The sequence below is a fragment of the Larus michahellis genome, chromosome 4, assembly GCF_964199755.1.
Source record: "Larus michahellis chromosome 4, bLarMic1.1, whole genome shotgun sequence".
Lineage (NCBI taxonomy): Eukaryota > Metazoa > Chordata > Aves > Charadriiformes > Laridae > Larus > Larus michahellis.
The window spans coordinates 34,896,571-34,910,192 of NC_133899.1; the positions used below are offsets into that span (position 1 = coordinate 34,896,571).

Here is a 13,622-nt window from a genome sequence, read left to right on the forward strand (position 1 = left end):
TGGTACATTTTCTGTCTGCATAGAGAAATGGGGATTATAGTCAAGGATACCTTTTTATTATGATTAAATATTACAGGGCAGTGTGGAGTTACTAGGAAGGTCACAGCTTAGAACTGACAAAGAATGCATTATCTGAAAGAAAAAATATAATACAATTCTAAGAAAAACAGACTGTCACAGACTAAAGTGAAAAAAGAATCTGTTATCTCATTAAGGAAAATCAGATCACTACTTACACACCTTCACATTTCTAAGTAACAGCAATTTTTAAAGGTTAGACAAGCATACTTAAATACATTTACAGCAGTTCAGTACAAATCGGATCTTGTTTGAGGCTATTTTTGTCCCTAACTTGGATGCTTATTTAAGGATCAGTTAGGTTGTCACATTGTTCCTGGAACGCACAAGTCTGGATTATATTTAAAACTGTCCATTTTTCCAGGCAGATTTACGCACATCAAGTCTAGATGCTAATCAATATTCAAGGTAGCTTTAAGAAAGTGCACTAACGAAGTGTTTTGTCATCTCAATGGCACAGAAAACGCACATTTTTAATATAGTTTTTATTTTACCCATATACAGCTTGCCAGCACACAGCACATCACTGCTGAACAGCAGTACAACTGACTGCATTTTTAGATGGCAGGAGAGAGAAAAGGAATTATGTAACAAAAGGGAATAGTGCAACAGTTTTAGGGTTGACAGATTTCCGCTTTCCACCCACCCCCAACATATAAAGCAAATAGAACGATGTTAATTCTAGAATTTTTGGTTGCAATGCTGCTAGATTTATATAAACATAAGTTATAAAAAGTACAGGGCATAGAAACAGTTTACAAATAAGTTAAATTTCAATTATTTCAGTACTCACATTAGAAAAATATACATTTTATAGAGTCAGTCTTTTCCAGAAGAAAGCATATAGAGTTTTCTAATTTATGGCTCCAATTCACTTTGCGAGAGCAAAATATCTTCGCTTTGGCCATCTGCTTCCATTGCCAGTAGTGCTTCCACAGTTTCCAAAGGTATCCCCTCAGGTGTGCGAATGTGCATTGTCGTACCATTGGAATCGGTTACAATAACGATGCCTTCTGCCTGAGACAAAACAGCAGTATCTGGATGAGACAGGATAAGCCCGTCTGAAGTCTGAATAAAAATCTGTTCATGTCCCTGAGACAAAAAATCATGGCTCTCATCAGTAATCTCAAAGGCTACAGTTTCATCTACAGTAACTGTATTCTCCAGCTCATGTTGTTCCCCTGTCCCGCAAAATTCATTCATGTTTTCATGGTTCACATGAGCAGACAGGGAGGCTTCGTGGACAGGGTCCTGGTGCGACTCAGTCTGAGCACTGTGTGGGTAGTTTATTGGCACAATGTTTGTTGAAAAAACTTTTTCAAGTTCCTGCATCTCATCAGTGATATCAGCATTGTGAAGTTGTCCAGAACGTTCTTTAACTGCAGAATCATGGTTTTCTTCTTGCACTTTCTGATATTTTTGATTGTAACCATTTTCTTTGCTTGTCGGTAAGTTAGTGCTCTGACTGCCCGCTGCACTTTCTGACACAGAGCTGCAAAGTTCAGGAGCTGACAGTCCACCTGCTGAATTCTCACTCACAAAGTGCGCTTGAACTACTTCAGGGGACCCATCTGCTTCAACAGGCAATACAACTTCCGCGTGTAGCAGAGAGGCGTCACCTGCCATATCTGGTCCCTGTATATTTACTGCTTGGGAATACTCTATCCTCATTTTCACAGTCTGGGAGAAGGTACCTGAATTTTCAGCATCGATTCTAACTCCTGAATCAACAAGTAAATTATGTTCCTCTGCTGTTGGTAACATACTTCCAGTTGTGCAGCAAGTGATATGCCTGTCTTCTGAAAGCACGATTTCTCCATTTAATGGAATAAAACCTGAAAAGACGAAAGAAATGTAATTTTGTTGGGGAATCTAATATTGCTAGAATCTAATAAAGCTAGACTGCTTCCCTGCTTTCTTCCCCCAAACTAGCAAATCTGAAGCACTTTGCAAGAGTTTCACAGCACTTGAGGAAGTCAGTATAAAAATACTTAAGGAATTTTGGATAATGAAATATTATTGAGTATTTCCATACCGAGGGATCTTACATTAGAAGCAGCGTTTTTCTGTTAATCCTGAAAACAACCTGGCCTGGAAGTCAAACTCAATTTTTTTCCATCTGGTATACAGCTGGTAAACGTTAAAAGGTAAAGAACTGACCAGGCACAAAGTAGTCAGCTGCTCATCCCCATTACCATTAGTAAATTGACAAAAGCATTTAAAGTTGACAAAATTTCTGTTGATAATCAAGCTTATCCTGGACTCAGACATGTCACCAAGTTACTACATATCTAATTAGCTGTGCTAACAGCCCCAGGAGCACTTTTGTCCTGTGACAGAAAAGGTAAAAAACACTAGAAATTTAGTGCGTTTTACCAGATATTTGACCTGGACCAACAGCCAGGTCACAAACCCAGTAGGTAGTTGAACAGTAACTCCTAAGCTGCAGTAGTATGAGCTGTCTGTTTTTATTACGGAAGATCAAAAGGAACAAGTAGGTTATGGTTTTTTGGTGTTTTTTTTTTTTTTTGTTATGAAAGATACCACTGCACAACAAAGGGGGCCTAACGCTGCAGACCATTTTTAACTTTTTGTGCTGTAGACTAAAAGCCCTATCAGCAGGTGCAAGTGAAACAACATTTTAAAAACTCATAGCCCAGAAGCAAATCATAATACAACAAGAAATAAGCACGGTCATGCAGAAAGCCTTTCAGAGAAAGAAAAGTAAACTAAGGGGGGAAACAAAAAGCCAACCATTGACAGAAAGAGATGCAAAGGGCAAAAGCAAAGCATCTTGCAGCAACACCAAAAGGAGACGTATAGAAAGCAAGAGGACAGTACAGATATACACATCTTACTAGACATGGGTAAGGGCTGGAATCTCTCGCAATGGTGATTATAGTGCCTCCGAATTACTGCAACACTTTCACATAAAAAACCAGTGGAGTTTTGGGAGATTACAGCTGGGGACCCATCTCACTTTCCTTTCTAATACACTGTTACTCTGCCAGTCTGAGGGGCAAGGGGAATAAAGACAAAGGAGGGATAAAAAGAAAGGCAACCACCCAAAGACTGTGGTGCAAAATGTTGCCTCAATTACAGTCTTCAGGTCCGGCATCTCCCCAGGAATACAGGACAACCAGCACCAGCTCTCCCCCTCCCCCAGGATCCACAAAGCTCTGATGGTTCTGCTATCGCAGCCTGCTGGGGCAAAGAGGAAGGACACACACGCTGCTTCCTCTTCCTCTGCTCTCCTGCTGCTGACACAAAGGTCATGCACTATCTCCACTATAAGGGACGGCAGACAGGAAGTGGACGGGCTGCAGTAGCAGCAATAACTGGATTATCATGCATTCAGAATTGAGCTACTGCTGTGGTCTGCATCATCTGTAATATTCTTCCCCCTCCGTGAGGCCTCTTCCAGTTAAACAGCTGATTTTGAAGGACTTGGGAAACAAGGTAAGAAACAAAACCTTAAGACAAAACCCACAGTAGCTTGAAGAACAAAGAGATTTGTTCAGCTCCCCTATCAACAGGACAGAATCAGAAAATCTGAAGAGGTTACCATCTTTTTCAAACAGTGTACACAAATTCCCACTCTTTTCCTTCACTTCATCTTGACTGGCATAAGCATTATTCACATTCTCCGTTACGTCTTCTAACTTGGTCCTTTTGGCTGATGGCAACAGTTCCTCCCCTGAGCTCTGTCAATACAAGAGATAATTAACTGGCTGCCAGCGTAACAGCTGACAATATTGGAAAAGATCACAAACTAACTGTGGGCACTTCATGGCAGTGAACCAATACTCTCCGTGAAAACAGGATTTTACACTAAAGGTCTTCCTAAACAGTAAGAATTTAAACACAACCCTCACACTTCGCCAAAATGCCACTGTTTACTTTTGATATTTGGGTGAAACAATCAGCCTATGCTTCAACATCAAAGCTTCTCTCTGAGCCTTTGTGATTAGCTGTATGGCATGAAACCTGCCATAAGCTCTCTCCAACCTATGAACAGCCTGCCCAGACTGTTCGGTTAATGAAGACTAATCAGCTCTTTAAATTTAACTACAGGCAGAAAACGGCAAAGTACTAGTCTTATTTATCCACCACCAGAAACAACTCTGGATTAAATAAGAAGTAGAACAGTTAAGGGGACGGACGATAAAGATGTGACTTTCAAGAAGAGGAAACGCTGCTCCGTGCTACAGCTGTGAACAGACTAAATCTAGTCAACTGACTTGTTAGAAAGAAACTGTTTTCATGCGCCTCTACCAACCACCAATGAGCAGAGCAACCACTTCTCCAGCCTCTGAGCCTGCTGTAGGTTAGCCCATTTCCTCCAACACAAGTTATTAGAATATGAGGATCCTTCTCACTGTGGGGCCCACATTTACTAACGCTTCAACAAAGTTGTAGCATCCCTTGTAGCATAAGATTACCTGTAAGCCTTTGAGACTCTGTCCTGAATGCTACCAAGTGTCTTCCCAAAGCACATCTTTGGCATGCTAGTTCATATGCTCTGCCATGATACCACAGTAGAGAGTACTTCTTTACATATTTCCAAACACAGTGAAAGCCTTACTTTAACATGAGTCAGGTAACACTAGTATGATTTTATAATGAATAATAATCTGTCTTTAAAACTTTTAATTTGTCTTAGTTTCATTTTTAATTTTCACATATATTTTTCACATAATAATCCATACCTTAGCTAGCCGTTTTTGTCCCAGTATCTCCACAGGCACTTGCTCACTAACCGCTTTATTTATACATTGTGAACAAGAGTCTACACCTTGCATCTTTCGTTCTCCAGTGAGAATTTCTGTAATTCCTAGTGATTCAGCAACCTTTAAAAACAGTTACAGGAAAAAAAAGTAAAAGTTAGTCTCTCCAATCTGACTATATAAATGCTGAAATACTGGTTTGTTTTCTTAAAGCTGAACTAGAACTACAAGGGGTCTAATCTGACAATCAACCATCACAGCTCAATGAAGCAGTCAAACTCCCATGTTTTCTACTAGCCTCCACGTTAATAGAACACGACCTTCATTTCAAGGTGAGCATTAACAGGCAAACTCAGAAGAATTAAGAGTACAATGCTTATATATAGAATCCAGAGACAGTTACTAAGAGCAGAGTTTAATAAAGAACACTGTCGAGGCTTTCCATTATTTAAAAACCATGTAAGACTTCCTGTTTAAGAGTATCTCTTAATAGTTAAGGATTTCCCCCCCTCCCATTCCATTCCTCTGCTTCATCCTTATGTAGGTGTGCTACTATACAACTTCTCAAGGCTAGGTTCCCTTTGTTTGTTCTGTGTGTCCTTTGGGGGTTTTGGGTTTTTTTGTTTTTTCTTTTTTTTTTTTTTATTTTTTTAAAAGCATAATTCTATATTAAGAATGCACATTAACAATGAAGAGAAGCAAGAAAGAGGTTCCATTCTGGGACTGCCAGTACCAACACCATCCTTTTATTTGGTGCTACTTCATTTCTCCAAAGGGAAACATCGGTGTTACGTACAAAATAGCAGGATAAGCAAACAGTAATTCTAGAAAGTTTTTTAGTACATACAGTGAAAAATGTTAACCACTGCTAATAGTCCATATGGGACTTCATTTTTTAAACCAGGATTATTATAAGAACGAAAATCTTATCTCCACCATCCCTACTCTGAGTTTTCAAGTACACTCCCCTCTCTTAATAGTTGCAAGTTCAGTGCTGATGTGCTTTAATGAGCACATTGTTTAGAAATTTTGTTGGAGGTAGTATACAAACTAGTGTTTTCACTACTGGAAACAGAGAAGGGAAAACCAAAAATATGCTATGTACAAAGCACTGTTTTATTCTAAGCAAGGGGAACACAGATTGATAAGGATCCATAAGGATAAACAGATCCACATTAAAAAAAAAAAAACCAAAACAAAAAAACAAAACCAAAACCAAACCAACGAACAACAACCAGGCAGAAAACCAAACCTACATTGTCTTTCTAGATACATATGCATAAACAATGAAACTGAAGAGTCACTGAAATAATGGTTTGCAGTTTTATTAATGTATTCACTACCTTTCATATTTGTTAGTACGACTGTGAACTGCACAGATGCATTCAGTTTGTCCTCATTTTGCAATGAAACCACTTATCCCTTTAAATCAAGGCCACTCATTTTAAATATAGACCCCTCCTTCCTAATCAAACATCATGATGTACTTTTTTTAGCAGTTAATGCTAAATACACCTTGCAGTAACATGCAGCTTCATACTACCCTAGATAGACAAGACTGATATTAGTGCCAGAATTATTTTTTTTTAAATATTTCTAGTTGTATCTGTTTCCATAAACTAGAACTGTAGTTTTACTATGGATTTCTTCTTCTCTTCGCTTAGTTGTCGGACTTCTTACAACAATGTCTATTTTTGCTCATCAAAAAACATGTTTTCTTCAGCATGACAAAGCTTATCAGAGAAAAATAAAAACACAAAGCATCTAAAATAAACAAAACAAAACAAAATAATCACAGTTCCAAACAGAGTGCTTTATTACCTTAGCATCTTTTATTTCGACAGACTGCTGGCAACTCAGCAAATCAGAGTTACTGAGGTGATCATAAGCCATTTTCTTTACCATATTATGCAAGTCTTCAAATTCCCTATACACATCTGGGAAGTAAGCTTTGGCTGGACACCCTTTTTCAACCTAGAAATAAGAGAGGAAAACAAGGATTTGTTTCCCCCTCACTATATTTTAAAAAATAATTAAATTAAAATCTGTCAGTTTGTTTTGTTCAACATTTTAAAATAGAAACATTCAAATCTAAAGATCATGGAATATTCAAAAATGCCACTGAACTAGTCAGCAAAAAGCAGGACTTTCAATCAAAAGACCTACCAGAGTTTTTGCCTGTGTAAAACATAAGCAATGTGTAGAACATCTACATTCTGCACAATTCTAACTTAGGAAACTTAGATACATCTCTAAAGGAATCTTTTTATGTATACTAATGGAAGTCTCCCTGAAATAATTAAACATTTTTACATAAAAAAACCTCACCTTCATCAACAGAAATTCATATACTGTAACAAGCTTTGTAAGACGTGGGAGAGCCAGCTCCATTAAGTCTTCATTATTGCATTGTTGTATTAGCTGTCAAAAGCCAGAATGAGTTTATTAGAGCAGAGCAGCCTACAGAGGTCATGCATCCCGCATTCAGAACATAAAATATCACTACTTTTTTTGAAAGATACACTGTATATTTCAGCAGCCTTGAGACTAGATGCAAATACAACATCAAAAGAGGAGATAAATTAGAAAACCTCAGAACAGTTACTACCCATATACAGACAAAACTCAGTCCCACAATGCTGCCAATTCATAGAAAGAAGAGCAACATCAGTAGATTTAGTGGCCATAAAGGATCTTCCACAACACACAGGAAACAAACAAAAAACTGTGTCAGTAGCATGGATTTTAATCTCTATTCTATCCTCCCAAAGAGTTTATTTGTGGGTTTTTTTTTTTTCCATTTTCAATGTTGCCCAACTTCAGTTGGGTTTATTTCTTTATACTTTGTTGGATGCGATACATAATAGTAGCTAGTAGCTTTCCTTCTCCAGAAAAAGGATAGCGAGAGTATGTCTACACGTCAAAAGTCCCTTTCCAGACTGAGTTCCCATTTTCCCTTTGTCCAGTGTGTTGCTAAAGTATTTTTTCCCTGAACGACAACTTAATGTTTTCTTCTTAGAAGATGTCTTAGGCTTTCATCTTGTCAGTACACAAAGATGTAAAAAAGAAAAAATTTTTTTTTTTTTTAAATAAGCAATTAGGAAAAAAAAGAGGGCAGGGGAAAGATACTCATACTTGTGAAGTAATTGCAGAAGAGAACCATACCTCTTTTAACCTAGCTTTTCTTCTGAATACATTGTGTTCTGCTGACACACTACTAAGTGACTTTGAAGGGGACTGACCAGGTCTGCTAAGCCTTCCAGAACACCTAGATCTTCCACCCATCCTTGGTCGACCACGTCTCTTTGATCGTCTGGGTCTTCCAGGTCCTTTTGGTGCTATGGGTCCCCGGCATCCTGAACTGGTTTCATTTTGTTGTTCTGCCAACGAGTGTCTACCTTCTGCAGACTTACAAGTCTTAATTAAAAGAAAGAGAAAAATATTTATTCACTGTTTTGAAGAAGACAATTTTATAGTGAAGTTCATCTATGCGAACAATAAATAGCATATTAAATAAATGCAAAGCTGGACACAAGCATAACTGCAAAGAAAGTTGTGGAATAAATCCAAACATTAGTAAGACTGCTACTGCTGCAACACATATATGCCATTATTTGCAAAGTTAACATTTTTGATCCACAAAATACAGAGATTAAGGGAATATAACTAAAGACCTGGTTTATGTCAGTTAAATATGTTTAGCATTTTTGAAGTAAAATATGTGCTCTTCAAATAAAGAGGTTGTAGAAATAAATCTTAATTAGCGGTAAAACATACCCAAAGAAAAATTTGGCTTTTATTGTAACTATGTCAAAGCATGAAGACTTTATATGAAAGACAAAAACTCTGAACAGCCACGAAGAGTGACAAGCCCATAAATAAAAACAAATACATCGTCCAATTTCCACATTTCAAAATCCTTACTCTTCCCTGAGAACACAGTTATCATTGTGATTTCAATGCAAACTTTTTTTACTGATCAAAGCTGTGATTTCTTACTGAACACATCTTGTCTTCCCTTCCAAGCTAGAATTTCTAAGAACGTCCCAGTACTTTTAGAGAGAGGCGTTTACAATAGTACTGAGGTATACCAGGCTTCTTTTCGCAATCGGTACATTTTCATCCCAAAGTTCAGTACTTCCCTACTATTCTAGTGATTAGGAGAGCTCTAAAAAGGGCAAATTTATGTCAGTTCTATCCAGGGATTAAATTACTAAATTAATTCTAAATATGACATAAGACTAGGTTGAGCATGGGGATCTTCATTGCCTTCCTGTCTGTATCAATGTACCTGTTTTAGTAACCTGGCCATTCTTTCTAGAAAGTATTTACCTGACCGATACCCTTAACAAAATCAACGAGTTAAAATGCAAATTTGTAGAATCCATATTTGCTAGTTAAAAGTAGCAGGTACAATAGCAATCTACCAGTCAGTAGTAGTAAGTATGAGACTGAAATTTTTCTAAATTCACATCATCCTGGGTAAAATAAATGCTGCACAGGGAAGTAACAACTACATAATACAGAGAGCAGACTTTGGTATTCTGCAGTTCTCTTTTTCCAAAGATGATAGAAGACTGTAGAAGATGGGGGAGGTTTGTTTGCTGCACTGGCATCTTAAGCTCTAAATTTTCATGTTTCTGAGACCAACTTCACATTCACAAATAAAAGTAACAAATGTGACACTGCTACACCTAACTGAGTATTCTTCCTAGACAGAAGCTGTGTCAGCTCTTACTGCAAGATGTTAAGTCATTTTAACATTAAAAGAGAAACTTTACTTTGAAGTGACCAGCTTAAAACACCACAGAGAAAAATTTGCAGCTAAAGTAGCTTCCAACCCAGAGACTCAAGTTTAACCAAAGTGTTTGGTTTGCAGGGGGAGCTAAGTCAGATTTTCAAAACCTGCTCTAGGAAAAGCTGCAATCCACTGTTGGATTCCAAATAAGAGATTTTTCTGTGATGATGCTTTTTCAGTAACAGAAACTAATAGAGCAGATGATGTCTTGCTGTCTGTCATGCTAAAGGCTGTAACTGTACACAGTATTCTTATCCGAATGCAGAGAAGAATGCTATTTATGCAGACAAGGTTTTTTCAAGACGAAAACTATGTCAGAAAACCAGTAACAAATGAACACTCAGTGAACATTTTGGTTTATGTGCCTATGCAAGAATACTACTCCTGCAACACTGCAAGAGATAGTAATTTGATTTTCAAAGCACTTCAATGGGAAATTTGTTTAACTTAATATATCAGTGGATATTTCTGAGCAGTACAAGACTATGCAGCTACAAAATTGCCATTCTACTTTCCACAAAACTGACAGCTTTTCTAAGTAATACACTTTACCTGTTCTCCAGCCTTTGAATCAACAGTTTCTTCCAGACTGGTAGCTAGTGCATTTTCATTATTTAAAGTGACAGCAACTGAATGCAAATGTGCTGGACTCATCATTTCCTCTCTTATTCCACAGGCACTGTCCACAAATACACTTCCATTAGGCTTATTTAAAGGTATTTTTTGAGGTGAAGACTCCAGCTGTCCATGGCCTGGGTTAAGTTTATAATGTCTTGCTAATCCTCCTTTTCCTATATAGGATTTTTCGCAAGTCTGACATTTAAACATTTTGGGTTTCAGATTATAATTTGAAGAACTGAATAATGCATCCTTTCCCTTCACTTTTCCTTCTTCATCATCTTCTATACTCAGCTCAGAGTAGTCATCAGAATCAGACTGATGACCGTCAGCCAAATCCTCCATTTTAATGAATTTATAATCTTTAGCTTTGTATTTGGGAGGGCGTGAAATCCGTCCGGAACGAGTTTTCACTTTCAAGGATTTTTTTAACTTGTCATCTTTTTGGTTTTTTTCAAGGCATGGTGTCAGAGTATTTGCTGAAGTGGCTGCAACCATGGTAATATTTGGAGACCTTGTAGCCGATACTGCGGCATGGGTAGCTTTCTGTCCATTTAGCATCTTAGATGTGGGAATCTTGTTCACGGATACTGATCCATGAGATGGTAAAGGTCTCTCCATAAGCAACTGAATTGGAGACTCTGAAGAACTATGCAGGAATAGCTGCTGCTGCTGCTCAGTTCCTGTAACGGGCTGTATCCTAATTATCTGGGGATTAATAATGCCAAGTCCTGGTACGCTGGAATTTCTACTAACTGACTGACTCAGCGTAATAGTTTTGGACTGGACTGGTGCCAATGATGGCATTGGCCTTTCAGTTTCCTTCATCTGTCCTGGCTGAACTTGGATACAAATGGCTTCCAGCTGCTTTTGTGGAAAAAAGGAAGAGTTAAGATTACACAAATACAGTATTTATAAATAAAGACAATATTTATCAAGATGATACACACATGCCCTTAAAGCAAACCATAAAGAATCCAACGCACATCATTAGTTTTCCATTTTAATGCGTCAAAGCACAGATTTAACATCAAAGCACAGATTCCCTTCCTTCAAGCTACGGGCTTTCCTGTGCATTTACTGATGTGACTGCTGTTCAACTAGAGCATGTAAAGTTTGCTCTTAGCCCATGTCAGACCTTCGTTTCCTGCTAGCCGGCCTGTTCTGGAATAGCAGAGTCAATGCCATCACTTAAGCAGGTTCATAACCTTCAGCAAACCAAATGCAGCAGAACGACAGTCTGCTAAATGACACAGGCCAAATACCAGATCCAGGCCACACTGTAATAAGTGCTCAGTTCAAAAAAACCTTTATGATGATGATTAGGAGGAGGTATGTGATACTGTTCATCTTCCTCATTCATCCAAATTTCTGCCTCAGCTTGAACCAATGACTTGACACCCCCTGCACCCCAAAACGTGGACTGAAAACCCAGGTATTGTCACCTTCTGTAAGACGGGTACACATTATCTACCTGTGCATCACCATTTAACCACTAAGAAACAGCTCCTCTACCCCAAAACGCAGGCTGAAAACCCAGGTACTGTCACTTTCTGTAAGAGGGACATGCATTATCTACCTGTGCATCACCACTGAACCACTACGAAACGGCTCCTCTATGCTGTTTCAGCTGCGCTTGTAGTCGGACCGAAATACTGACCACAGCAGCTAGTGCCTGCATTCAAACACAGATTTTTCTAAACTGCGTTGAAAGTTGTGCCTTTCAGCTGTGAGACTCGAGTCTACACCCAAGGGCAGGTGTGACTGAAGAGAAAAATCAAAAAAGGAAACAATAAAAAAAATACTAAAACTCCTCCACCCGAGACCTGCCCTCGGCGGTGGATCACCGCCAAACGGGCGCCGCAGGCTCCCTCTTTCCCTCCCTCCCCAGCCCCAGCCTCACTTACCTTCTGCGGGAGGAGCCGGGCGGCCGCCATGGATTTGCCCTGCTGCAGGGCGACCTGCTGGGCCACGCTCTGCAGCTGCTGGGCGGCGTTCTGCATGATGCTGGCCAGCGGCGGGGCGGCCCCGCGGGCCTGCGGCGGCAGCAGGACAGCGTCCCGGGGCGGCGGGCAGCCCCCGCCGCGGCAGGGCGGCGGCCCCGGGCCGGGCTCCAGCTGGGCAGCTGCCGGCGGCGGCTTCTGCTGCTCCTGGGCCTTGCTCACTTGCTCGATGACCCGCTGGAGCTCGGCGGGGGCCAGCGGCGTGGCGGCGTGCCGAGGAGGCGGCGGCTCCGCCGTGCCCGGCCGCGGGCTCTCGGCGACGGCCAGCAGCTGCTCCAGCAGCCGCCGCTGCTCCTCGGTGCTCAGCCCCGCGCCCTCCACCAGGCTCCCGTCCGCCTGCAGGTAGAGGACGGTGCCGGACAAGCGCTGCGCCAGCTCCTCCCTCACCGCCAGCAGCTCCGGGCCCTCCGCAGGGGGCGGCGGGACGATGGGCCCTACCGCGCCGCCCTCCTCCTCCTCCTCCCCGCCTGCCGCCACACTGAGGGGAACCCCGCAGGCGGCGGCCGCCCCTCCGGGGGGCTCGTCTTCAGCGGGAGGAGGGGGGGGCGGCGGCGCCTCGGTGCCCCCCTCCTCAGGAGCCGCCATCTTGGCGGGCGTTAACGGGCGGGAGCCGCATCGCCGCGCCCCCCCCCCGCCAAACTCTCCCCGGGGAGGTCTCGGCGGCGTGGGGCGAAGCGAGGGGGCACCGGCGGCGCGCGGGCCAATGGCGCCCCCGGCAGCCGCCCGCCGCGCCCCCGGGGCGGAGCCGCCCAGCACCGACGGCGGCTTCGAGGGGGCAAAAAGCCTTCGGAGGTGCGGGAGCGACCCACGCGTGACAGGAACCGGCTGCGGGCGCGGTGTCCCTCTCCTTCAGACTAAGCATGCACTCCGCCACTCGCTCCTCCTTGGTGGGGTTCCGCATGCCCATGGGGAGTAAGGACAACAACCAGGCGGCAAGTGAGGGCGTGCCACGCGTGAAGTGGAACCCCCACGTAAGAAAACGCGCCTGAAGGGGTGACCGGAGCACGCTGCAGGCCGGCCGGTCGGCACGGCGGCCGCCCTCGCAGAGAGAGGAACCCTCACTCTGCTGGAGTCGAGGGGTCGTGAAACCCCCCACTCCGCCACGGCCGTGTCCTTGCGCAGCGGTGACACGCGTGTCTCGGCAGGAACAGGCGCGGCGGGCAGGACGGCGCCGCTGGGACACAAGAAAAAAAAAAGTTTGCCTCTGGCCCGTACGGGGATCGAACCCGCGACCTTGGCGTTATTAGCACCACGCTCTAACCAACTGAGCTAACCGGCCAGCTTACAGCAACGCTTCACGCCGCGGGCAGACAACCGCACCCCAACCCCACCGTTCCCATCCCGACCGCAGCGACGGATACCCTTGTTCCCCCCGCCCCACACAGGCGGGAACACGCC

At 42.4% G+C, this 13,622-nt stretch overlaps 1 protein-coding gene and 1 non-coding gene across 3 annotated transcripts; both read right to left on the minus strand.

Moving 5' to 3' along the window:
* Window position 1: 1 nt before the first annotated feature.
* ZNF839 (zinc finger protein 839) lies at window positions 2–13,071 on the minus strand. 2 transcript variants are annotated; one of them, XM_074583950.1, is made up of 8 exons: window positions 12,129–13,071; window positions 10,156–11,088; window positions 7,971–8,222; window positions 7,134–7,226; window positions 6,627–6,779; window positions 4,788–4,928; window positions 3,644–3,782; window positions 2–1,913 (listed from the first exon to the last, which is right to left on the minus strand). In XM_074583950.1, the coding sequence occupies exons 1-8, from the start codon at window positions 12,807–12,809 to the stop codon at window positions 937–939; spliced, it is 3,369 nt and encodes a 1,122-aa protein (XP_074440051.1). In that variant the 5' UTR covers window positions 12,810–13,071; the 3' UTR covers window positions 2–936. The 2 variants fall into 2 exon arrangements, with proteins under 2 accessions (XP_074440051.1, XP_074440050.1); XM_074583949.1 differs by having other exon boundaries at window positions 10,156–11,085; window positions 12,129–12,956.
* Window positions 13,072–13,429: 358 nt separating this feature from the next.
* On the minus strand, window positions 13,430–13,503 carry TRNAI-AAU (transfer RNA isoleucine (anticodon AAU)). Its single transcript has one exon. It is a non-coding gene; the product is annotated as a tRNA-Ile (tRNA).
* Between the last annotated feature and the right edge of the window lie 119 nt (window positions 13,504–13,622).